The sequence below is a fragment of the Peromyscus eremicus genome, chromosome 22 (assembly GCF_949786415.1).
Source record: "Peromyscus eremicus chromosome 22, PerEre_H2_v1, whole genome shotgun sequence".
In the NCBI taxonomy this organism is placed as follows: Eukaryota; Metazoa; Chordata; class Mammalia; order Rodentia; family Cricetidae; genus Peromyscus; species Peromyscus eremicus.
The window spans coordinates 25,019,607-25,045,051 of record NC_081437.1 but is presented as its reverse complement, the minus strand read 5'-3'; the positions used below and the strand labels follow the sequence as shown (position 1 = coordinate 25,045,051).

At 38.2% G+C, this 25,445-nt stretch overlaps 1 protein-coding gene across 3 annotated transcripts in view; it reads left to right on the top strand.

Moving 5' to 3' along the window:
- Ncoa1 (nuclear receptor coactivator 1) overlaps positions 1 to 25,445 on the top strand; it is a 200,938-nt gene that overhangs the window by 99,859 nt on the left and 75,634 nt on the right. For all 3 annotated transcript variants that reach the window (XM_059248683.1, XM_059248684.1, XM_059248682.1), the window contains exons 4-6: positions 13,563 to 13,720; positions 18,241 to 18,346; positions 23,927 to 24,093. In XM_059248683.1, coding sequence (XP_059104666.1) covers positions 18,258 to 18,346; positions 23,927 to 24,093 — 256 coding nt within the window. In that variant the 5' untranslated portion in view covers positions 13,563 to 13,720; positions 18,241 to 18,257. The remainder of the gene's footprint in view (positions 1 to 13,562; positions 13,721 to 18,240; positions 18,347 to 23,926; positions 24,094 to 25,445) is intronic.

Here is a 25,445-nt window from a genome sequence, read left to right as displayed (position 1 = left end):
TGACTAAGAATTTGATATTACTTGCCTCTTACATTCCCTTTATTGTTTTAGTGAATTTAAACCTGAGAAGAATTTAGACATGTGTTTAAACTCTTCTATGGTCAGCGTTTAACAAGGGTCTTTCATAAATTCTTTGCCCCTGTTAATTGCTTAATTGTGCCAACTTAAGCATCATTCCAATGAGCCAATTGCATCCTAAATGGCAGTCCTTTATGAACGGTGGTCTAAATTTATTCTTGCCAAGTATTCATTTGAATGCATTTTAGACTTAAAATTAGATGGTAAACCTTGAAAAACACGTATGCGAAATTGAAAAAGAATGATTTTCCAAACTATTGAAAGTTCTTTGACTTTTTCAAGTACTAAAATGGCCTTAGACTCAAAGTCAGTGAAATAATGTGCTTTCAAATTTAATAATAGTGGTGATGACTTTTCATTGATCCATGCATACTGTCTTTACTATCCATCTCATCTTCTACCTGCTCGCATCTGAAAAGTCAGTTTACCAAAATCTAGCCCATGAACTCAGCACAATGAATCCCAGAGGCCCAGATCCAAAACTCATGGCTTCCTAAACCATTATGTTGCTTTTTAGTTTTTTTATATTTATTTTTATTATTTTAAACTGTGTATGTGTGTACACACACCTGCGTGAAGGTGTTGGATTCTTTAGAAACTGGAGTTACAAATGGTTGTCAGCTACCTGATGTGGGTGCTAGGATCCCAACTTGGGTCCTCTGGAAGATGACTTAACTGCTCTTAACATGCTCTTAACTGCTGAGCCATCTCTCCAGGCCTCCTTGCCTTTCCTAATAGGTTGTTTTACATTGATTCAACTTAACCACTGTATGCATCTGTGCCTGTGTTTGTGTATATGTGTGTATGTATAGCAAATTTGATATAATTAAGTTTAACTCATACAACAAATAACCACATTCAAGGTTTTAATAAGGAATGTGTTTGGGAATATCAAAAACCACTATGGACAAATTTAGTTCTTGTCTTAATTGTGTGTTTATTTTTGTTTTTTAAAGTTTTTAAATATTTATTTTCTTTTTTTGTGTATGGATGTTTGTCTGAATTTATGTGCACCATGTGCATGTAGAAGCCAGAAGAGGGTGTTAGGGTCCTTTGGACCTGGAAATGCAGATAGCTACCATGTGGGTGTGAGATTTGCACCTGAGTCCTTTGCAGGAGCAGCAAGTACTTTTAACTGCTGAACTATCTCTCCAGCACTTGTGTATATGAGAGAGTTCTGTTCATTTACTTGTCATACATAATAAAATTTGTTTTTTATACAAGAGGTAAGCTAAGATGGTCTTCATTTTAAAATAATTATTTATACTAGGATCCCACTGAAGGAGATGTCTTTAATACATTTACAGAATGACATTTGGAGAAAAGAGAATAAGATTTGATATATAAACGTTCAGATATTTAAAAAAAAGTTCAGATATCATTATGTATGACTTTTCTATGCCAGTCTGTTAAGAGATATCTGTATGCAATGAAACTTAGTGGGAAGTGTCCCTATGGTTTGTAGGAAGAAATGATTACATGATACTTGAGAAGACATGCTAGTTTTGACATACAGTATCTTTCTTCTGGCTAACTAAACTATACTTTTTTGTAGCACTCCAGTTCCTACCTACCCAGCCTAAATAATGAATTGGAAAGAATTATTAACCATGGTGTGGAAAGTCTGTTTGTCCAGCTGGAATACTGCATTGAACTCCAGATTTTGATACATTTAGAAAATTGTTCTTTACAGGAGAGGAGATGGTGTCCTTAGCTCTCACCCACTTAGTCATCTGAACTTTTGGTGTTTTGTTGATGAATGATAGGTTCCTTTTTTTAGGGAATGTACTGCTAAACAAAGGAAATGCAGAGAGAGAGAGAGAGAGAGAGAGAGAGAGAGAGAGAGAGAGAGAGAGAGAGAGAGAGAGAGGGAGAGAGAGAGGAAATACTTAACACTCTACAGATCAACATTAGAAGATCTTGTTCAAGGTATTTTCCAGGAAGTAAAGGGACACCACTGAGGTTTTGAACTGACTCTTAGACTGGATGTATAATTGACAGCGAGTGAAAGAGGAGCAGGAAGACTATGTATAGAGCAGGGGTCAGCGAACTTTGTCTATCAGTGACCAGATGGTAAAGATGTAGACATTGCTGACCGTGCAGCAACTACTCAGCCCAGCTGGTGGAGTACAAAATTAGCCAGGGACCGTAGCAGATGAACGCGGCTGTACCCAGCAAACTTAGCTTACTGCAGTAAAACAGCTTTATTTTTTTGGGTGTGTGCCGTGAAACACTGATCTTTATTTCTCTAGCCATTAAAAAAAAAAAAAATGTAAAAGACACCAATGAGCCCTGCTTAGCCCAGAACAGTAGCGCAGTTGTTTGCTGAGCCCTGGTTTAGACTAGGGACCTGACAGTGGAGGATAGACAGCGTTAGTGTCTGCCTGCCTGCCATGCTCATTTCAGGCATGCCAAAGGAAAAGTTGCCCACGCTAACTGCAGATAGTAAGTCTTATTAATCTTTCTAACCGCTGCTGTGCTAAAATCTTCTCTATTGTTTTATCCTTTTGATTGATTTCTCATTTGAGTTGATCCTTTCATCTTTTTTGCGTTTGTTTTTAGCTTCTTAAGAGCAAAACTCAAAAATTAAGGCAATAGCATCCTCTCTCTGTTAATTTTTAACATGTGTTACTGTTTGTATTTTTTATTATTATTTTTCATTATCTGTTTTAATTTTCCAAATTCTGTTTTTGTTAATTATTTAGAATGTATTAATTTTAAACATTTGGAGCTTTGAAATTTTTCTAAACGTTATGTACTGCTTTTTAATTTATTTCAGTCATATTTACCATATTCCAGTGAGTTTAATACTTTTAAATGTATTTTAATTTCTCAGTATATAGTCTTTACTGGTGTAAGGTCTACATGTACCTGAAAATAGTTTTCTGCAATTTTGTGTTGTTCAAAAAAAAAACAACAACAACAAAAAACTGTCTGTCAGGTGTAAGTGGTGTGTAATATGGGTCAGACTTCCTGAGTTGTTACTGGTTTTGTTTCTGAGGCATCTTTCCTGCTATCAATTGCTGAGAGAAAGGCTTGAAATTCTCCAGTTACAGACAGCAAGATGCCTCATCAGGTTGAGTTCTTGTGAGCACAAGCCTGCATACCTGAGTTCAGTCCCAGTCTCATACAGGGACAGGAGAGAACCAACTCCCAAAAGTTATTCTCTGATCTCCACATGTGCACTTTGACAAAGCAAGCACCTGCGCGCGTGCACGCGCACGCGCGCGCGCACACACACCCCCCCCATTATACTTCTTTTTCTTCATTTATTTAGTTTACTTTTTGTCATATTTTTGAGTCCTATCATTATAGGCTATGTTAATGAGAGGGTTTAAATTATAGGTATGTGAATGCAGGATGTGAATTCTTTGTGGATAACTGCTAAAGGCATGATTGACTAGTGATTAGGAATATAACATTGTGAGGCAGACTAAGGACAGGGGTCGGACCTGTTGTTGTTGTGCTCAGAGTTGGATTGCTAACAATGTGGAATGTAATTAACATGATATTGGCCTGATATATACCAGACAGAAATAGTCAGTAGGAGCCATGTATGTTGGCACCTGCCTATAACCTCCACATTCAAGTGGATGAGGCAGGAAAATAGCCATAAATTCAAGGCTAGAGATACAGGGAAATAGTAAGGGTGTAATAAGGACTTTGAGCAATAGAGATGAGGATTTTTTTGGTTCAATGAACATTTATTTATTTATTCTAAATTTTTGAGAAGGGTTACTTGTAGGCTGGGCTAGCCTCAGTTCATTAAGTAGCTAAGGTTGACCTTGAACTTCTTGGGAAGCTGCCTCTACTTCTCAACTGTTAGAGTTCCAAGCACGTGCCACCAGTCAGTGTCTGCTGTGCTGAGGATGAAGCCCGTGGCTTCCTGCACATTCAGAAGCACTAACTGAGCTACACCCAGTCCCCATGGCGCATCAAACTTTGAATGTTACCTCGATGTCCAAATGTTGGCATATATAAATAATAAGTTCAAGATTGGTGGAAGAAGATTAGAACCACTGAAATAATTTTGGAGTTAAGATTTTTTTATAGGATCAGTAGAGCATTCATCCAGCGTATATGAGGACATGGGTCTGATCCCTAATACAGAAGAGGAAAAAATTAGCTTTTATGTGTGGTCTTGGCTGAGATATCACTTTTACTTATAAACTCTGTTTATTCACCCAATCTAAAGTTACAGCACATTGCCTCTCTTTTTCACTGCTGTATTCCAGTATTTGATTCAGTGCGTACCACATACTGAGTTCTTACATATTATTTTATGATTGAAATACTATTACCAAAAATGAAGTATACTTAGTAAATTAAATATATAATTTGTTTTAAAAATACCTCACTAATGTTTACCACACATTTTCTTAAAGCCCCTGTTTAGCATTCCTCCTCCTACCCACAAGGGACTGTGCATGTTAGTGTGGAGAACAGACAGTTAAGTGTGACCATATGTTTACACACCTTGTTATATGACTGAAACTTTTCACTCCATAAAGAATGGAGTTAATTACTAAAGCCTTTATGTATGTATGGTGATCATGCCTTTTGTTCATGTATGTATGTGAACAGGCCATTTGTAATTTAGCTATATGAGAAATGAAATACAAATACCTACATACAAATAATTTTATGCTTAACTTTAATGAGTATTATTTGCTACCTTTAAAGGTACAAAGAGCTTTGCATATAAGACTGGATCTGGCCGGGCGGTGGTGGCGCACGCCTTTAATCCCAGCACTCGGGAGGCAGAGCCAGGCGGATCTCTGTGAGTTCGAGGCCAGCCTGGACTACTAAGTGAGTTCCAGTAAAGGCGCAAAGCTACACAGAGAAACCCTGTCTCGAAAAACCAAAAAAAAAAAAAAAAAAAAAAAAAGACTGGATCTGTTAATTATATGGTAGAATAGATACAAGCTTCATAACAAAAATAATCAACAATATAAACACACATCTGATAAATATATGCTGATTTTAACTGTTAGCTAAAGTGATTTAATCTTGGGGTTTTTTTTTGAGCATTTAATAAAATTACCTCTAACAATATCAAACCTATATTGATAATTAAGATACCTGAACAATGTTTTGGGTGTTTTAGTTTTTGTTTGAAATTGGGTCTCATTAGGTAGTCTTGTGTAGCTTGTAACTTACTGTGTTACACCAAGGTGACCTCAAAGTCAAAGAGATCTGCCTGCCTCTGCCTCCCCAGTGCTGGGATTAAAGGCGTGCGCCACTAGGGCTGGCCCTGTGGTAGTGTTCTAGAAAACGAGAATAGCTTGATCTGGGTGGTCCTTGCCAGCTGCTTTCTAATTTGGCAAAGCTATTCTTTAGCCAAGAACTAAATCCTTGCAGTTTAGGTGTTAGGTTTAGTGTTCAGCTAATTGAATATGGACTGTTAACACCAGGTGTTTCTCTTACCCTGCCAGAAAAGGAGAGGCGTGGAGAGGAGGAGGGAGTGTGCACTGTACAGGGAAGCCGCAGAAGTGGGCTTTTTCTAAGCTGTTTCACCAACTTCTTAGTGTCCCTTCTTCTCTGTGTTCTCAGATTTAAAATATCCACATGGGATATTTTATGTGTATGGTTTGGTGGGGGAGACAGCAGTAAATACAGTCACACAGCAAATATGTAAATTTAAAATGTGGTAAATTAAAAAAAGTCTGAGGGAACATTCACAGCAGAGACGATGTTGGAATGGAGGCCTCGCAGTGGGGAAGAAAAGCTGGGGAGGACCAAGTGGCTAATTCGGAGGATGCTTTGAGAACATGGATTGGGGTGAGTTTAGGATTTTATAGGGAGACAGAAAAACCACATGGGAGAGAATGAGCAGAAGTGGGTATCGGATCATATGTGTGCATTTGTGGTTTCTTTTTTTGACAAACTGCACGATTTGTTTAAATGGATGTGGTCTGAGAAAAGAAGATAATTCAAGGGTAATATTGTGTGCAGTTTGGGTTTCAACAGTTCCAGGGGTGTAAGGATTTTTTCTGTGAAGGGATGGAGGGAGAATGATCCTAAGAAAAGGAGAATGGAAGGGTTTAATGAAAAGCTAGTTTTGAAATAAGTTTTTTTTTTTTTTTTTTTTTTTTTTTTTTTTTTTTTGGTTTTTCGAGACAGGGTGTCTCTGTGTAGCTTTGCGCCTTTCCTGGATCTCGCTCTGTAGACCAGGCTGGCCTCGAACTCACAGAGATCCACCTGGCTCTGCCTCCCGAGTGCTGGGATTAAAGGCGTGCGCCGCCGCCGCCGCCGCCGCCGCCGCCGCCGCCGCCGCCGCCCGGCTTGAAATAAGTTTTAAACTTAATCATAATAATAAGCCAGAGAGGGTGGCAAGATGGCTTAGCAGGTAGAAGTGCATGCCTCTGAGCCTGACAACTTGAGTTTTACCCCTGGGTTCCACATGATAGGAGAGAATCTCTAGCTGTGAGCTGTGGAATGCATACATGGTTGTATGCACATAAACACACAAAATAAATGTAAAAAATTAAGGCAGAGGGATGCAGATGTGAAGCTTAAAATGGAGCAAAAAAATAGTAAAAATAGTCTTTTGAGAATAATCTCTAAGGATAAATGTGCTTATATCCAGATTAATAATGCTAGAATTTACTAGTCTGAGATTTTTCTGTATTTTGTTCCCACATAAATGTTATAGTAGTTGAATTAGTCATTAATCTTTTAGCCTTAGTAGTTGATATGCAGACTGTTGAATACACAATTTTGACTGTAAATTTATAATCTGTCTTCTTAAAGAGGAAATGAGAAATGAAATTCAAGATAAAAAACTACTCTGGATTGGCTTCTTTATATACATTTTTTAAAACTTATCTTTTAAACTTAGAATTTAAGCATCGGTATCTCTTTTGAAGCAGAATGAGAGTGAAAAACAAATATGAAGGCATGTAGGTCTTCTGAAACAGGAAATATGTGGGCAATTAAAGGGATGTACAAGTCAGGTGAGAACTATGGGAGGAAGTGGGGAGATGGCTTAGTGGGTGGGAGCGCCAAAACAAGTGAGGATCTGGGTTTGAATCTCTAGGACCTATGTTGAAAGAAAGGAAAGGGAGGGGAGGGGAGAGGAGAGGAGGGGAGGGAAGAGAAGGAAAGGAAAAAGGGGAGGAAAGGAAAGGAAAGGAAGCCAGCTGGCGCGGCTGCCAGTATCTGTGACCTGTAGTGTAGCATCGGGGGAACAGAGATAGGTGGATCCTAAGAACTCACAGACTAGACTAAGAAAAATAGTGAGCTTCTGGTTCAGTACAGTTATCTAGCTCAAGCAATAAAGTAGGAAGTACCTGACATACTCTGGTCTCCCCTGTGCACACAGCCTTACATTCATTTGCATAGACCAGACACATAAACAACATAGAGCACACACACACACACACACACACACACACACACACACACACACACACACAGAGTCTTCTTGGAAATGCGATGCTTTACATTATTTATTGGAAAGGGTGTCTGTCAAGTAGGAGGGTTAAATGTAGTTGGTTAGGGTCTACAAAACTGTTCTAAGTCATTTAAAAATACTGTGTTTCCTCAGCTAACAAGCTTGGCTAAGAACAAGTATTATCCAAGACTAAAAATTTGAGGCGGGAAAATGTATAGCAGTTCGACCCCAGAATCCATACTTTCAATCATATTCCTATACACCCTCAGTCATAAGAAAGGAGTTTGGGTGCCCACAGGCAGATGTTAAGAGTTGAGATTCTGTTCATTTATATTACAGTTGTGAGGTTTTATTGTAACAGTATTCCAAATTAATCTTTTTTTTACTGCTGGTGGACATTTGGGCTGTTCTCATTTTTCCCATTATAAAAATTTCTGAATGAAATTTCTTCACTCTTCTTATTTCTCATGTGCCAGAAACGTTTTTTTTTTTTTTTTTTTTTTTTTTTTTTTTTTTTTGGCTTTTCAAGACAGAGTTTCTCTGTATAACCCTGGCTGTCCTGGAGCTCTCTTTGTTAGACTAAGGCTGGCCTTGAACTCACAGAGATCTGCCTGCCTCAGCCTTTCAAGTGCTGGGATTAAAGGCGTGTACCATCTCTGCCCAGCATGTCAGACTTTTATTGCTGGCTCACTATAGAGGTCACACAACTTCCTGAGCATGCTTAGATCAAGTTTTCAACAAGATTCCCCTTGGAACTTTTTCTTTGGCCACAAAACAGCAGTTTACGTAAGTTTAAACACAATCCAATTGTATTTTTCTAAAAGTCCCCTTAGGTTTACTTAGATCTTTAAAAGCTACTTGAAAATATGTATGAAGCCATAAGTCATTTTTCTGGAAAGCGATGGCAAAATTTTCTAATCATAAAATTAAATGAGCCTTTAAAATAAGTAAAAAAGAAAAATAAGAAAATGTTACTATTCTGTTATAAAAAGAACTTTACTTTTAAAATCTTCATTTTTACCAAGTTTCTTCTCTACAGAGGTACCAATAAGGCAAGTGAATACATACTATAGCAAAATCAAACTTTGTGAAATTATTGGCTAAATGAAAAATTTAAATAGCTATGATGTGCAGCAAAGTCTGGGCAGTAATTTCACTGGAAAGGGACACGGATCAAAGCAATGCTCTCTGTACATATAGGTGGCACTAGGAATTGTGACTTTTAGAGAGAGCAGCAGATATGACTCTTTTCCATCAGCAACAGCTGATTTATCAGGTGGTTATCAAAAGCAATCACAGCCTAATGTTCTTTCTGTAAGGAACTAAAAGAAACTCCAGTCTCTAAGAACAGTGGTGTCTCTTCTCCAGGTATATTAACTGTTGGACACTCCAGAAGTCATTTGTTACTAATAACATTTAAAATATGCACTCTTTCACATTATTTTAAGAGATTAGTACAGATTCAAGGCCAACTTAGTTGTAAGACGATTTTCTGAATTGTAAATTTTAATATTAATATGAGTGGCTTTAATTCCATTTTATTTATATCATTTTCAACTTAAATTTAGGGAACACAACCCTTATGTCATTATTAGTAGAAAAATTGGTAGCATCATTTCTCATGAAGAATTTTACAGTCTCTTCCAAAAAAAATCTTTCTTTACACTACTTTCATGTATTAAAATTTATTTAGTATAAAATTAATAAGAATCATTTTACAATTATGAAAAATGTTACAATTGTCACAAAGTGTTAACGGCTTGTTTGTGACAGCTCACTAATGGATGGCAGCATTGTTCATCTAAGCTATTAATTTTACTCCCTGGGAGTTTTTTCTTACTTTATTCGTTTCTACCCTGTGTTAGTTTTCTGTGGCTGTGGTAAAATACTATGACAAAAAGCAACTTTAGAAGAGAAAGGCTTTCTTTTGGTGTATGGTCCAGAGTGATAGAGTCCAACCTAGCTGGAAAGGCATGGTACATGGGAGGGAACGCAGGGAGGACTGCAGGAGCAGGAAGCTGACTGATCACATTGTGTTCAACGCACAGGAAGCAGAAAGAAAGAACAACAAATGGGATCAGGCTGTAAACCCCCAAAGCCCAGCCCACTGCTGTACTTCCTGTAGCAGGGCTCCACCTGCCTGAGGTTCCATAACCTTCCCCAGTGAGGACCTGAAGGAGGCGTATCTTATTCAAGCCGCAACATACCGTATCAGAAAGCATATCCTAAGGAAGATGAAAATCGTCTTACAACTAAGTTGGCCTTGAATCTGTACTAATCTCTTAAAATAATGTGAAAGAGTGCATATTTTAAATGTTATTAGTAACAAATGACTTCTGGAGTGTCCAACAGTTAATATACCTGGAGAAGAGACACCACTGTTCTTAGAGACTGGAGTTTCTTTTAGTTCCTTACAGAAAGAACATTAGGCTGTGATTGCTTTTGATAACCACCTGATAAATCAGCTGTTGCTGATGGAAAAGAGTCATATCTGCTGCTCTCTCTAAAAGTCACAATTCCTAGTGCCACCTATATGTACAGAGAGCATTGCTTTGATCCGTGTCCCTTTCCAGTGAAATTACTGCCCAGACTTTGCTGCACATCATAGCTATTTAAATTTTTCATTTAGCCAATAATTTCACTTATTGTTTTTTTTTTTTTTTTTTTTTTTTTTTTTTTTTTTTTTTTTTTTTTTTTTTTTTTTTTGGCTTTTCGAGACAGGGTTTCTCTGTGTAGCTTTGCGCCTTTCCTGGAACTCGCTTTGGAGACCAGGCTGGCCTCGAACTCACAGAGATCCGCCTGGCTCTGCCTCCCGAGTGCTGGGATTAAAGGCGTGCACCACCACCGCCCGGCATTTATTGGTTGTTTTTTAAAGAATGGTCAAAATGGTGGATTTTTTTTTTCAAAGCTAAGATGTTTAAGAACATATGAAATAAGGTTGTTTTGTTTTCGTTTGGTTTGGTTTTTCGAGGCAGGGTTTCTCTGTGTGGCTTTGGAGCCTGTCCTGGATCTCACTCTGTAGCCCAGGCTGGGCTCGACCTCAGAGATCCGCCTGCCTCTGCCTCCTGCCTCTGCCTCCTGAGTGCTGGGATTAAAGGCGTGCACCACCACCACCCGGCTTATGAAATAAGGTTTTAAATGTTACAAAATAAAATAACAGTAATACTAAAATAAATAAATAAAGATACAAATAGCATTGAATATTTAATCCAGGTAGACATGATAGTTTGAGCAGGCATTGAGTATTGGTCCCTCTCCAAACCACGGTTAAGACAACAGAAGTAAAAGTAAAAGCAGCGAGGAGTTTTTAAAGTCATAAATTAGAGAAAGGAAAATGGGAGCAACTATCAACAAAAATTTTAAGATAGGAAGCAGTCTGAATACTAATAACTATCATATTAAACCTGAGAATGCCCAGTATTATGTGAAGAGGCTAAGAACCAGTTAAATCTGTACTGGTTACTCTTCAGAGCACTCAGTGTAAGCACTGTGTTACTCTGGGGGCTGGAGAGATGACTCAGTGGTCAAGAGGACTGGCCAATCTTCCCAGCACCCACGTGGCTGCTCACAACCATCTGTAGCACCAGTCCTTGGGGAGCCAATGCCCTCTCCTGGCCTCTGTGGGCATTGCATGCAAGTGATGCACATATGTACAAGCAAAATATCCATTCACATAAAATAAAAATAAATTCAAAAACCTAAAGAATTGTGTTACTCTGAAAGTGAAAGCAAACGAAAAGAGGGTGCTGTAGCAATTGATGGCCAGGACTCCTTCACTCTGCCACTGTGCTAACACCCTCCTCTTGCCCAGTTCTCTAGTCCTGGTTTCCCAAACTGTTTCCACTGGGGGCTCCTTTTTGTCTGAGAAAATTTTACATGATCTCAGGAATAAAATAGATAAGCAAATTAAACATTTATTGATAATAAGTCATAATTTTTCTAAAACAATTTTTTCTAAGACAATTTTCTGTATAATAAATGACATTTGTTAAAGACCAAAGTAGTTTTATTCACTAATTTTATATATATATATATATATATATATATATATATATATATATATATATATATATATGAGCATTTTGTGTGTGTGTGTTTATTTTTTTTTAAAGAACTAAATTTTGGGCTGGAGGAATGGCTTAGTAGTTAAGAACAAAGAACAGAGAACTGGGTTCAATTCCCAGCACCCACATGGCAGCTTGTAACTGTCTGTAGCTCCAGTTCCAGGGGATCCAATACCCTCTTCCGACCTCCACAGGCACCAGGCAACACGTATTGTACATATGTACTTACAAGCAAAACAGACACCTAAAACAAATCAATCTTTAAGAAAAGATTAAATAAAGAATGAAATCCTGGTTGAAAGTTTGATACTACAGGATGCAGAGCATCTTTGGCGTTTTTTTTTTTTCCAGAATTGATCAATATTTTGATTCTTTTTTTAAGCTGTCAGTGCTGAGAAAGCTGCTCCACATAAATATGTAGTACAAAATGGCAAAAGCGCATTTAGGACCATTTCAGAAATTACTGGAAATTCTAACCCAGTCCCAAGCCATATTCATTTAATTATCTTTTAAAACATAAAGTTGAAGGAGCTCGAAAGGGGAGTCAGCAGTCCAGAGCATTTGCTGCTCTCCCAGAAGACTCCAGTTTGGTTGTCAGTACCCACAGCAAGTGGTTCACAAATGCCTGTAACTCCATTTCTGGGGGATCGGATAGTATCTTCTGGCCTCTGTGGGTACACACAGACACAGAGACAGAAGGGGGGGATAAAATAAAAATAAACCCTAAAAAATCTCAAGCCACTTAAACAGTCATTTTTCAAATCAATTTTTAATACTACAACTCAAAGATAATAGTAATTTGAGACTTAAATGCTGAAGAATGATGGTCGAAAAATACTGTCTTCATTTTTCATAATTTAACAATTATATTCTGTCAGGGCAGAAAAATTTGTATGGTCAGTCCAACACCATGATTCATGGCATGTGATGGTCTGACATCTGAGCTGACGTGTTTCAGACATCACTGATAGCATTTTGTGGTGTGCAAGCTCATGTAGTGCAGTGTGCATATTGTGTGTTTAGAACCAAAGCTACAGAGATGTCCTGAGATACAACATGAATGAGCACTGCCAGAAACATTTCAGACACGGTATATGTTTAATTTCAAATTAATTTTTGGTCCTTGAATATACAGAAACCTTTTACTGTTGCCAAAATTTCTGTGGTTCCCACATTCAGTTATATGAGCCCAGATGGAGTTGCTAGCTGAAGTTTAAGAATTTGGAGGGTAGATAATTGTGTCAACCAATTTCAAGTTTTCTGTTAGCTCTTATCTGCATCTACTACTGCCTAAAGCCTATTAGATGTGATTTTTCATCTTTAGGTTCAGCCTCCAAGCACTTCAGGGAAGTCTTGAAAATGTTCCCTACAGAGAAAGTCTTCCAAGCATGTGTTCCACCCAGTGTGGCTCCCTTCTTTGAACAACAGTCAGATCTACAATTTGAGTCTGTTTTGATCACTTTCCAATGTCTTCAAACAGTTATTTTTCTATTTTGTCCACAGTTTATAATTCTTATCTGTGAGCAGAATAGTAGAGTACAAGAGGATCCATATTGCTGGAACCAGAACTCAACTAACTTTAAATATAAAAGCATGTAAACTTTTCCAATAAAAAATTTTGAAAGTTAAATGTTATAATTTTAATACATAGCAAGAATATTATGTATATAAATTGAAAGAAAGAATGAAATGACTGAAAATGTGAAAAATCATAATTTATGGGTAATGAAAAGGATAAGCATGTAAATGTTGCCAGAAATGATTTTTTAAAGGCTTCTCAGTGGGTCTGTCAGAAGTTGAGCAGAATGTAATTATGCATTACCTTAGTGGCAAGCTGTCTCAAATAACATTACCAGGAAGGTCTTTGCCTGTAAATTCAGATCATCCATTGTGTTTTGGAAATATTTTTCCATTTGACTTGAGAGTTTGCATTTCTCTCATATTGCTGACCTTTGTTGTTTCTTAAAGAATAAAAGGGCGGCGATCTAACCTCCTATTTGCTCTTTTCTTCTCTCTTATTTTAGTTGTTTGTGAAACTGACCTTCCGTGAGGCGAGAACAAACGGACTGGAGCCATCTCTGGACAACATTGTACTACTCCCTTCCCCTGAAGCTGCCCGCTGGAGCACTTGATTTGACCATATCTGCTTTGAGGATTCATTATGAACAAAGAAGTCTCCCAGGTAGGGAAGATTTTAAGAACTTCGTCACTATAAACATGTGGAGAGAAAACAGTTACTTAGTGAGCATTATTTTTTATGGAAGTATATTCTTGGTCCGGGAAGCTTCAAGGTTCTTGTAAAGTGAGTGCTAATATTCCTAAGTGGAAGTGTTGGCAGTGTGTTTAGAATAAACAGTTAATTTATGAGATAAAGGTAAGACTGTCACCTGAGCAAACTAATCTAAAGATCTTCTATAGCAAGCAGTATAGTTAACAGCAGCATATTGTACTTAGGACTTGAGGTGATAACTGCTCTTGCAGCAGTGAAAATAATGTTTATGTGAGATTATGGGTGTTAATTTGCTTCACAGTAGTAACCAGTTCACCATATGTTTGTTTCTGATAACATCATGACTTAAATGTACACAGTAAATATTTAAATTCAGTAAAATTTACTATCAAAAAGTAAGTAAAGGCTCTGAATGAGCTTTGTTTCCAACGAAGATATAAGGAGACTAGGAATTATGTGAGAAGATGCTCAGAATCATTAGCAATTAAGGAAACCTAGATCAAAGCCGTAATGAGATGCCATTTTATACCCACTGGGGTGGGTTTTTACAGAGGAGAACTGCTTTTGACAAGAATATAGAATTGGAATCCTCATGTATTTTCACCTTAAACTTAGGGTTTTCCAAGAAAGTTAGAGTTACTATAGGACAGAGCAGTTCCATTCCCAGTTTTACACTCAAGATAATTAAAACTTAAATACACAAAAGTTTATACATAAGCATTCATAAAAATGTTATTGAAAATACCCCGAAGTGGAAATGGCTTAAATGTTCACCAACTGATGAGTGGATAAGCAGAATGCAGTATCTCCAAACAATGGCATTTCATTCAGCCATGAAAGGGCAGTGAATAGTCTAAGGTCCCCGTCCTTTGTTGCCACATGAGAAGTGTTTCAGTGATTGTGGAGAATGTGAGGTGTCTGAGGACTCTGGTTTGGGAAACATTTCTCTATAGAAGTTGGCCAGTGTAGGCGTACCCTATCATGATGGTTCTTCATATGGAGGAGGATCAGGTTGGGGACCTTGGGCTCTTGGCTTGTCGCCCTCATCTTGTGTGTTCTTTCTGTGCTCCTTGTCTGCTGGGCACTCTAAAACATGTTCCTGGAGTTGTTAGCTATTTGGTACTAGTTTTTAAAATGATCAACTCTATGCTCAATCTGAGAGACAAATGACAAATTTCTCGTGTAGAAAGATTTAAGAGTATGGTCCTGTTTCCTGTGCCTTCACCTATTTAGTTTAGTTGGGCACATTTGACCAGAGATACATGCAGTTTCTAGTTACGGAAATGATTCTGTAGAAATTGCATGAGACTAGGTATAATTCAGCAACACTTAAAAAGAACAGAGTACTTTTACTTAGACATGCTGTCTTCTTAAAAATAATATGCAAGTTGGCTTTGTTAACTGCCCCTAGTTATATCCCCTAACAACCAATATAAAGTCAGTCCACATACAGCAGCTCTGACAGCTTGTCCCCATTGGAGGTTTTGTATTGCACTGTGTGTTGTGTTTTATAAAAGTTAATACAGAAATCATACCATTAACAAATTATTGGAGAGTCTCCTGTGACTCTTTGAATACTGGTTCTTATTTTTGTAGGGCACCTATTTGGGTGCTGCTGAATTGTCTGCCACCCCCGCTCCAGAATTTCAAAATAGTTCAGCAAATATTTAACTTGGAAATCTTGTCTTAGGCCCATTTTAATAAATACATTTATTTGCTGGATGGTAGTGGCACATGCCTTTAATCAGGAGGCAGAGCCAGGCAGATCTCTGTGAGTTCGAGGCCAGCCTGGTCTACAGAGCGAGATCCAGGACAGGCACCAAAACTACACAGAAACCCTATCTTGAAAACATATGTATATGTTCTTGTGTGAAAATTAAGTGACATCTTTACTTCTATGATACTGGGTTAACCTTACTTATGTTTCTTTGAATCTCCATGGTAAAAAAAAATAAAAAAGGTTATTGTTTTATTAGTTATGATAACACCTGTCTTAGCTGATAATCTCCATCTAAGTACCAGCTAGGCCCAACCCTTGGTTAGCTTCCAATAGCCGATGAGATGGGGCATGTTGGGGGTGGTGTGGCTGTCCACATAACAGGTACTCTTATTTGGGGATTCAGTTACAGAAGCATGTTAAGGCTCTTGTAGGAGGCCTTCCCTGGTTTTGCCTCCTGGTGTCCTCTGACTTCATACCCCACTCTTCCATCCCCAGTCCCAGCCCCAGTTCATTACTGTTGTGTTCTGCCTTGTCTTTTCTGTTTGTCATTGTCATGCTTCCCCCACTGCCCTCCAGCTCACCTTCACACCCACAGGTCAAACCTCTGTTTTTGCCTCATTTTTCTCTCAGAGCACTTACTAGCTTCTTAAACATGCCATGTAAATTACTTTTAAAATTTATCATTTACATCCCCCCAAATGAAAAGAAACTGTCAGAATAATTTACAAATTGTATTCACAGCTGGATATCCAGGGCCCAAAAGAGAGGCTATTGTATGCACAGAGCTCAATGAACATTAGATGCTCACTTAAATTGTGCTGTTCCCTACACTAAGGTCAATTTAAAACTTTTTTGCCTGAAGTTACCTTTGCTAGGAACATAGCATGTGGCCAAGAATTTTATTTTGATTTTTATTGAGGCTAAAACTAAAATTAACATCTATAATGCATTTTTGCCTATGCAGATTGTATATATGGCATAATTTGTTTCTATGTAGATTATATGTTGTCTTAGTGTTCTTATTGCTGTGAAGAGACACCATGATCACAGCAACTCTTATAAAGAAAACACTTAAATGGGATGGCTCGCTTACAGTTTCAGAGGTTCAGTCCATTATCATCATGATGGGGAGCATGGTGGCGTGCAGGCAAACATGGTGCTGGAGGAATAGCTGAGAGTCCTACATCTTGCACTAAACAGGAAGTTGACTGAGACACTGGGCGGTATCCTGAGCATAGGAAACCTCAAATCCCGCCCCCACAGTGACACACTTCCTCCTACATTAATCTAGAATCTTTGAGATATTTGGTTCCAAGCTAGGATCATCATTATTTCTGAGACTAAAGAAGGGGACAGTATAAAATCTCTTAATTAAGAATTGGCAGGAAATGGACAGCAGTTATAACTGACAAGTAAACAAGAAAAAAGAATTAAAAGTAATGTGCAAGATTGTAATCCTAGCCCGGTGTGGTGAGGCACACCTGTCGTCCCAGCACTTTAGATGGGGAGGTAGGATGGTTGGGACTTTGAGGCAAGTCTGGGCTGCATCGTTAATCCCAGGCTATCCTGGACTGCATCATAACAAAACCCTATCTAGAGAAGAAAGAACACTTGGAGTGCTGGATAATTTCAAAAACTAGACTTATAATATGGAGAAATTAGAGATGTTCCCTTTTGTCCTCATGAGGTAATCTCACGATTGAGATTTTAGGGGTTGTTTATATAGTGGGAAGATGGCAACAGTCTTTGGTCTTTAGAAGAGAGCAAGAAAGAGTGAGTTTTAGAACTAGGGAAGGATTAAGTCTGCAGGAGAGGCTGCCAGAGTTTTCACCAGTTCTTGAAGTGTTCCCAGCTTGACTGCTGATGCTCAGTGCTCTGGTGTTTAATGACTTAGACTTAAGGAAGAGTTCCAAGTTTTCCCATTTCAGCTCTCCCTCCTCTTTTGAGGGTCAGTGGAGTAAAAGATAAGAGGAGTATTTGGCACTCTGAAATCCAAAAGGAAGTGATGAGTCCAAGGTCAAGGATAGGGTTCTGAGTGGCCTGAGGGATTCTGCCGAGCAGTGATGGATGCTGCAGACCGATCAGTCACTGGCACTTGGGAAAACCTAGCTGACGTGCGAGGGGAGTGAGTCTGTTCTCTGGCGTCCATACCAAGATCCTAGCATAGACTAAACACTTGATCTTGCTCTCGAGAGATGATATAAACACAAGGTTAGGAGTATGGGATTCAGAGTGGAAAAGTGCAGTTCAAAATCCAAATTGAGCTTATCACTTTAGCTTTAATCATAGGTATAGTGTTTGGTTTTCTACCAGTATAATTTCCAGCTTCATGAGGAAAGTTGGTTTTAAGCCTTTTTGCAAAGTAAGGTCTGAATAATAATTCTGAATCTGAACAATAATAATAAATACTTTTCAGAGTCCAGTTTTTTACAATTATACATGGAAGTGATTTTTTTTTTCTTGGTTAAAAAATATTTCTACTTAATTATCCTAGGAAAATGTTCATCCTGATCGATTACAACAGTTTCATAGGCATTGTGAATTTTCTTTCACTGATTTAGAAAAGTAAGTATAGCAATAGAGTCAGTCCCCTGTGATGTTAGCTGCTGGTGCTTGTGGTGGCTGTCATCACCTAGTCCCTGCTGAGGTCTGTGCTGTGGTTCTTTTGTTGAGAAGTAACAGGGGGCTTCCCCTGCCCATATTTGGTTAGAGAGGTCATGAGAGGTTTGTTTTTCTTACCCTTCTTATTTAGGTGTGAAGTTTGTCAACATGAGTGGCCTCGGGGACAGTTCATCCGACCCTGCGAACCCAGACTCACATAAGAGAAAAGGATCGCCATGTGACACACTGGCATCAAGGTAGGCGTGCACTTGTGTCTCTGGCAGAGCTTTTGTGCCCTTCTTCCCCCAACACTTGGGAGCTTTGTCCCGTCTACTCCACATTGAGTGGCCGCCCGCCTTCTGCTAATGGAGACATTCTGTGCCCCTCCCCCCGTCTTTCCATGTGCTTCTCCTATCCCACTGTGTCCTCTGTATTTCCACGAATAATCTGTAGGTATATTGCAGATGCTGTGTTACTCATTACTTCCTTAAAGGGAGGCTGCTCTTCCTCCCACAACTACTAGATCAACTCTCCCAACACACAAACTTTATTGTTAGGTTGGTTGATTTTGTGTGCCCTCCACCCAGGGTTTCTCTGTAGAGCCCTGATTGTCGTGGAACTTGCTCTGTAAACCAGGCTGGCCTTGAACTCAGAGATCCACCTGCCTCTGCCTCCTGAGTGCTGGGATTAAAGGTGTGCACCACCACCGCCTGGCTCCCCTTTTCATATATCTGTTTTGTACATTTTTATGGCTTTGATTCATAACTACAGGCTCTTACTAGAGTGTATGCTCATTGCATGAATTCTTAGTTTCTTTGTTAGACTGTAGGCCATATAGCATATGGTAAGAGATATTATTTGTTCATTCACCATTGTATCCCTAGTTCACAGTGCAATATGTCACATGTCGCTTTTAACTAGTAAGGACAATAAATGAATAAATGTCAATGAATAAATAAGTCTATTGAACATCTTAAGTGCTATCTTAGGAGCTAAGAAGTACATTGTTACAATGTTTATTGTAAAAATAATTATTTGTGGCATTAACTACTTGCTGTGTTTTTTAAAATGTGACTACATTAATGGGGCAAGAAGAAATTTAGTGCTAAGAGAACCCTAGCAAGTGCCAGGTGAAGAAGGAACTTCACTCAGAGTAAAAGCATTTTCTCAGCTGACAAGAGAAAAGTGCAGATTTTATTCCGTTTGACTTTTTGGAGCTAGATTAAGTTTTTTTTCAGTTTCTACACTACTGGCGTTTTGAACCAGAAAATCTTTTGCTGTGGAGGCTTTCCTGTGTGTTGTAGGATGTTTAGCACTGTTACTGCTCGTACACCTAAATGCCAATGGTGTCTTAGTTGTAATAGAGATTGTCTGTAAACATTCCCGGATGTTTCCCCAGGGGCAAGGAAGACAGAATCACCCCAACTGATGACACTGATCTCCAGAGGAGAGCTGCAGCAGCTCTCCAGCTGCTTTTTCCTGGGTGGGGGCCGGGGACTGCAATCGGGATCTAAAATAAATGAATGCATTTAATTAATAAATAAAAAAAGAATGCTAGGGCTAGAGGCTGGAGAAAGAAAAGTGACCATTCCTCACACGAGAACAATCACTGTAATTACTCAAGCACACATGTCCAGATGCTAGGATAAAAGTTCATGCCAAGATATGAAGCAGATGTGTGTTCTCAAAGTTAGTGCATTGTTTATTTCTACATATAAATTCAGTCTTTCTTAAAGGAAAACTTAAGAATAAATAAAACTGTCGTTTTTTATGTTTGCTTTCTCATTCGAGGAAAATTTGAATACATAAGAACAGAAACTAAAAAGCTACATATAATAACCATTTAAAATCGATACTATGTTCCTATATGAATATTTTGTTAGTTATATTTGTATTTTTTTCCTTTTTTGTAATTTCTTTTTGTTGTTTTATACAGGGTTTCATTTTATAGTCCATACTAGCCTGGAACTTGTACCTGTCCTCCTACATCAACTTAGGGGAGCTGGGGTGCTAAGCATGCACCATCATGCCTGTATTGTATTTTCCAATTGATAGTTATTAATGTAAATGAATTCTAACAGGTGTGGGCATCAATAACATTTCTGCCTATTGTGCTGAACAATCTTCTTTTTTGTAATAGTTTATCTATAAATTACCTTTGGTTTTTTTTTTTTTGTATGTGTATGTGTGTCTGTACATGATAACATCATTACAAATACCAAAATTTTTATGTATTCTTTTTCTCCTCTTTGGATGTTTTGAGATAATTATCTTGATGTTTGCTTGAAAGATATTTCAAAGCACTTATTCCTTCAGGTTTATATGTATGGGCTTCAGTTTTAATAAAGCAATATCTTTGATATGGAAAATCAGAAATGTATTAGTTTGAAACTGCTTGTGTATTAATGCCACCTTGCAATGCTTCCTTTGGTCTTATTATTATATGCTGTCTCCCCAAACAGACTGCAAACTCATTAATCATAAAGAGCATCTGTTAGGCCTCACAAGGTATTGCCAGCCCTGTGCAGAGCCAAATATTACTGTCTAAAAAGCCCTAGGCAGAGCAACTTCTCGGTTACAGTTTCCTGTGGTGAGGTAGCTTGTATCTCTCCAATCCCTCGTTTGTTCTAAGAAAATGCAGATTAAAAGGCTGATTTTAAATGGTGGTTAGCTATGCTTTATCCTTCTTTAGCACTTCCAGCTTAATTCAACAAGTGCTTATTTAATGCTAACTGTTCAGCCAGCACCATCTGTGTGCTGTTATAAGGATAGAAATGAAGTGAGAGACAGGTCTTCTATCTTCAAGGAGCTTGCAGATCTGCCCATGCCATTAATTCTTCTTAAATCCTTTTGGGTTCCCTATTTTCTAAAAAATAAATTATTGTAATTAAAGGCATACTAGATGCCATTTATTGAGCTAATAGGACATGCCAAGAACTTAGCAACACATTTTACATGCCTTATTTTTTAATCCTCACAAACCCTAGACGTTCATTAATGTCATTATCCCAGTGGTCAGATGAGGAGATTGAAGCAGAGAGGTTTAATTGTTGTTCCCTTGTCTGGGCCTGATAGCTAGTCAGTGACTGGAAGTGGCAGCCTGTGCTCCTGAGCAGTATTCCACACTGCACCAGGACAAGTGACATCACTGTCATCTGGCCCACACTTCCTCCTGTCCATACACTTCTGTGGCTCGGGCCGTAATCACCTACTGTGTACAGGTTTTGAACTTCATATTTACACTCTCACTTTATACAGTTGAGAAAGCCAAGTTAGCTTTCTAGAAAATAAGCTCTCTCGACCTAACTTGTGCTGTTCTTTCTCTGGATTTCGATACCATCACTGTGTGTTTCTGTAGTATTGTGGTTTTGTAACAAAGGCCCGTTTCCTTTTTACTTCCTTTCAAGTGGGAGCTATATCTAATTTACTCCAAGGTGCTTAGGAAATATCACATGATTATCTGTCATATGATAAATTTAGGAATGTTAATTGAGTTTGCTAATAAATTAATTGAGGAAAGATACAGCAGTCCTTCCATATCCATAGGATCAAAAGTATTCTGGAAAAAAAAAATGGCATCCATACCAAACATGTTGGTATTTTGCATGGTGTTATTGCCTAAATATAGGATGTGACAACTACTTATGTAGTGTTTGCATGGTATTAGGTATTGTAAGTATACAAAGATAATTTTAAGCATGGGGAACAATTTCCATAGGGTATGCAACTAATACGCCATTTTATAAAGGGTTTTCAAGTGCTCAGATTCTGGTATCCACTGGGATCCTGGAACTGGTACCATATAAGATCGTGAGACCAACTGTATTCATGAGAATTTAGCTCAGCATAGCACTAACTAGTATGTCTGCCACACACAAGGTAATAAAGGGGTTTCACAAATGAAGAAAGTTGCTCGAAAGCAGTAAGGGAAGCCTTTTCCCTTTAAGATAGAGTTGTTGTAGTCTCCATTCCTTCAGTTTTGACTGTGAGCATGTCTGCTGTCTTTTTTTTCCTATGTAGTTATTGACTGCTTCATTTAAAGGTGATTTTTATTTCCCTACTCTAAAACTTATTGACATCTGCTCTTCATCACTATGTATAGCTTCTTGTTCCATCTCCTCTCTGTATTAGGACACTTTTCTTTTACTCTGTAATGGTTTTAGGCATTTCAATATTACTCAAATCTTAATGGCAAAAACATGTTTCACGGCTGAGTATGGAAGCACACACCTGTCTGTAATCCCAGCACTCTCCAGGTAGATGGAGGTTGATCGCCAGTTCAAGAATAGCTTGGTCTATAGAGTGAGACTTTTTCTCAGAACAAACAAACAAACAATATTTAGGGGGTCCTACCAGGTAATCTAAATTGATTACTCCTCTTGAAATTTAGACCTGTAAGTTTAAACAGCTCCTGCTCCATACTGAATCTACTAAATGTGTCTGTCATCTGCGGCGAGGTTCCCTAAGGTAAAATCATATGTCCTCAAATACTATCGTGTTACAGATAAACCCTCGTGAATATGAAAATATGTTCCTCATTTTATTCATGCTTTGCTTCAGTGCCTCAGTGAAGTTTGTCGGGATGCCTTGCTGTGTTCTGTTTAACTTATTAAGATAGAGTTTTACTAAGCAAAGTGGAAATAATTCCTCAGTAATGAGAGATTTAACAGATAAAGACAGAATGTGTGGTTGTTAGGGTTTTACATTGGATTATGTTTGGGGATATGTACCATTTGGAGTGCTTTGTTTATAGCAAATGTAGTAAGTTAGCTGACTGGGTTCTTCCAGCTCACTGTTGAGTAAGTGCTTTTGTTTTTAAAGTCTTTCAAATCCTTAAGAAAAGTAAAGGATATTTAACTGTTGTTTACCGTAAGGTTTTTAGCAACTGACTTCTCTCTCTTCTCACCTTTTTTCTACCACTTTCATGTGCAGCCAAATGATTTTAACTGCTGTTTGGGAAACAAAGCTTGTCATGAGAGGCTTTCCTATTTTATTTGGCTAATGGAAAGTTTCAGAGTAACATTTTACCATCTTTGAATGCATTACAGAAAGCGAGTTGCTGATGACCGTGAAATAAACAAGGGGTAAACACTGAAAAGCAAGAACGAACAGTTATCTTTGCATGTAGGCCGCAGACTGGTTTTAAAGTGCTGTCTGTCTGACATCACCCCTATTCTTTCTGTTTGTTTTAAGGGGGTCATGTTTGACGTTGTTAAAAGGTGACAAGAACTATGTGTAGCTTTTGTTTGCTGTTAGATCTGGAAGAAGCTATGTACCATTGTTCTCTGCTGTTTACTTTTTAGACTGTACTCTTGACCAGTTTCCTTTTCATAAGGAGCAGCTAGTGTTCCTAGGAGAGTAGGAACAAAGCGCTGTCACGCTCCTCGTTACAATTCATCTGAGCTGGATTCATTAGTGCTGCTTAAACTGAAGTAGCAAAATTACTTGAAAAGTCAGATTTTATTTCAAACATACAGTAGTCCCAAGTGTAAGAAGCAGAATTGCTGTCTGTCTGGTTCCTTTAATATCCGGTAGCCATTTCTTATTTGAAAATATTTGAGGTATCTACACCATTGACAAAACCCATCTGTCATAAGTCCTTCTCTTTATATATTTTAGCCAGAGTTATTTTGTATACTTGAGTATTTTGTAGTGTCTGAGTTTTAGATGTGATTTTAATTTGATTTTTAAATCTGGTTTTATATTTTAAGTAAAAATAAGATTTCCTTCAAATGTGTAAACAATACTATGTTTGGTCAGAGAAAATAACATGTTATAAACATGTACTAACCAAATTGTTGTTGTTTTTTTATGTGTGTGCGTGTGTGTGTTAATAGTACTGAGAAGAGGCGCAGGGAGCAAGAAAATAAGTATTTAGAAGAACTAGCCGAATTACTGTCTGCCAACATTAGTGACATCGACAGCTTGAGTGTGAAGCCAGATAAATGCAAGATTTTGAAGAAAACAGTAGATCAGATACAGCTAATGAAGAGAATGGAGCAAGGTAAAAATAAAGGCTATGTTCTCAGTTGTTATGGTATTTGTGACTTATCATCCTTCTCTTCCATTAGTAAGAGTCCTCATTGCTTCCTAATTTTATTAAAGAAACGTTTTTGTTTAGATAGTTTTTATTTTACTGAGTCAAAGAGCCTTTCTTGGTATTATAAAGTGGCTTACTAAATTAACTTGAAAACTAGTGGAGTAGTTAGCCCAAGTAGTTTTGGAGCCCAGTGTCATAGGGCCTTGAAGCAGGAGGTCAAGTTGTGGAGGGCGGGGTGGGACCTGAGGCCCTGGCACAGAGCTAAGATATGGTAGGTAATTCCTTGATGAAAATCTCTGTGGCCTGTCAGAGGAAGCTTGCCTCTGCCTGAACTCACAATGGGGGAAATAATCCTCTGGGCAGGGTGGGCGGGGAATCCTATTATATTTTTTGAGGTTCATATTTATAGCACCAATACTTACTGGGAACCCTACACCCCTAATCCCCTGGGTTGCCTACCAGAAACAAAGGTAAACACTTCTCCTCATGGAGTGCTATAGAGTTTTCAGATGAGTGTGCTGATACTTCACATTGTGCATGAGGAAATCATCTGGGGTGAGTCGGAGCACAAACCCCTGTTAGAACAGGCTGACTTCAAACTCATAGAGATCTACCTGCCACTGTCTTCCCAGTGCTAGGACCAAAGTGTATGCCATCATGCCTGGCCAGAGAAGTTTTTAAGATCAGGAGGAGTGTTTATGAATGAGTTAAGTGGCATAAAAACTTGAAAACTTGAAACTATACACAAAATATAATATATAAGAATATACAATAAAATAAATAATATGCAAAACATAACATACACCTGGGTTTACTTATAAAATATATTTGTAACCATTGTTATGGAGATATTAGATGTTGACTGATAGCAGAATGTAAATACATATACTGAGAGGGTTACAGGAGGCATAGGTGACAGGATAATCTACTCCCCCTATGGATTTGGCTGCCACTCCTAGGCCATTTCCATCACAACGTGTGACAAATATGGCCGACCTGTCTGCATCCCAGATTAGGGTAGAGGAAGACAGACGGGCATACCTCTTTCCTCTACAGACAGGACCCAGAACTGCCTATCACTTCTGTTCCCATTCCTTGGGCCATCACCTGACACATAATTTTTCCTACCTTAAGTTTTCCTTAAAAGTTTAAATGCTTTGCTTTCACATACAGTAATTTAATCTATATGAACTTAATGAGTCTTTAAATTTTTTATAATTTGCTTAAAAAATAAAAAATCTTCCTTGTATCAGTGGTATAAATCTATGTCTTCATAAACTGCTGTAATAAAATGAGCTCTCTTTGGATGTATAGTT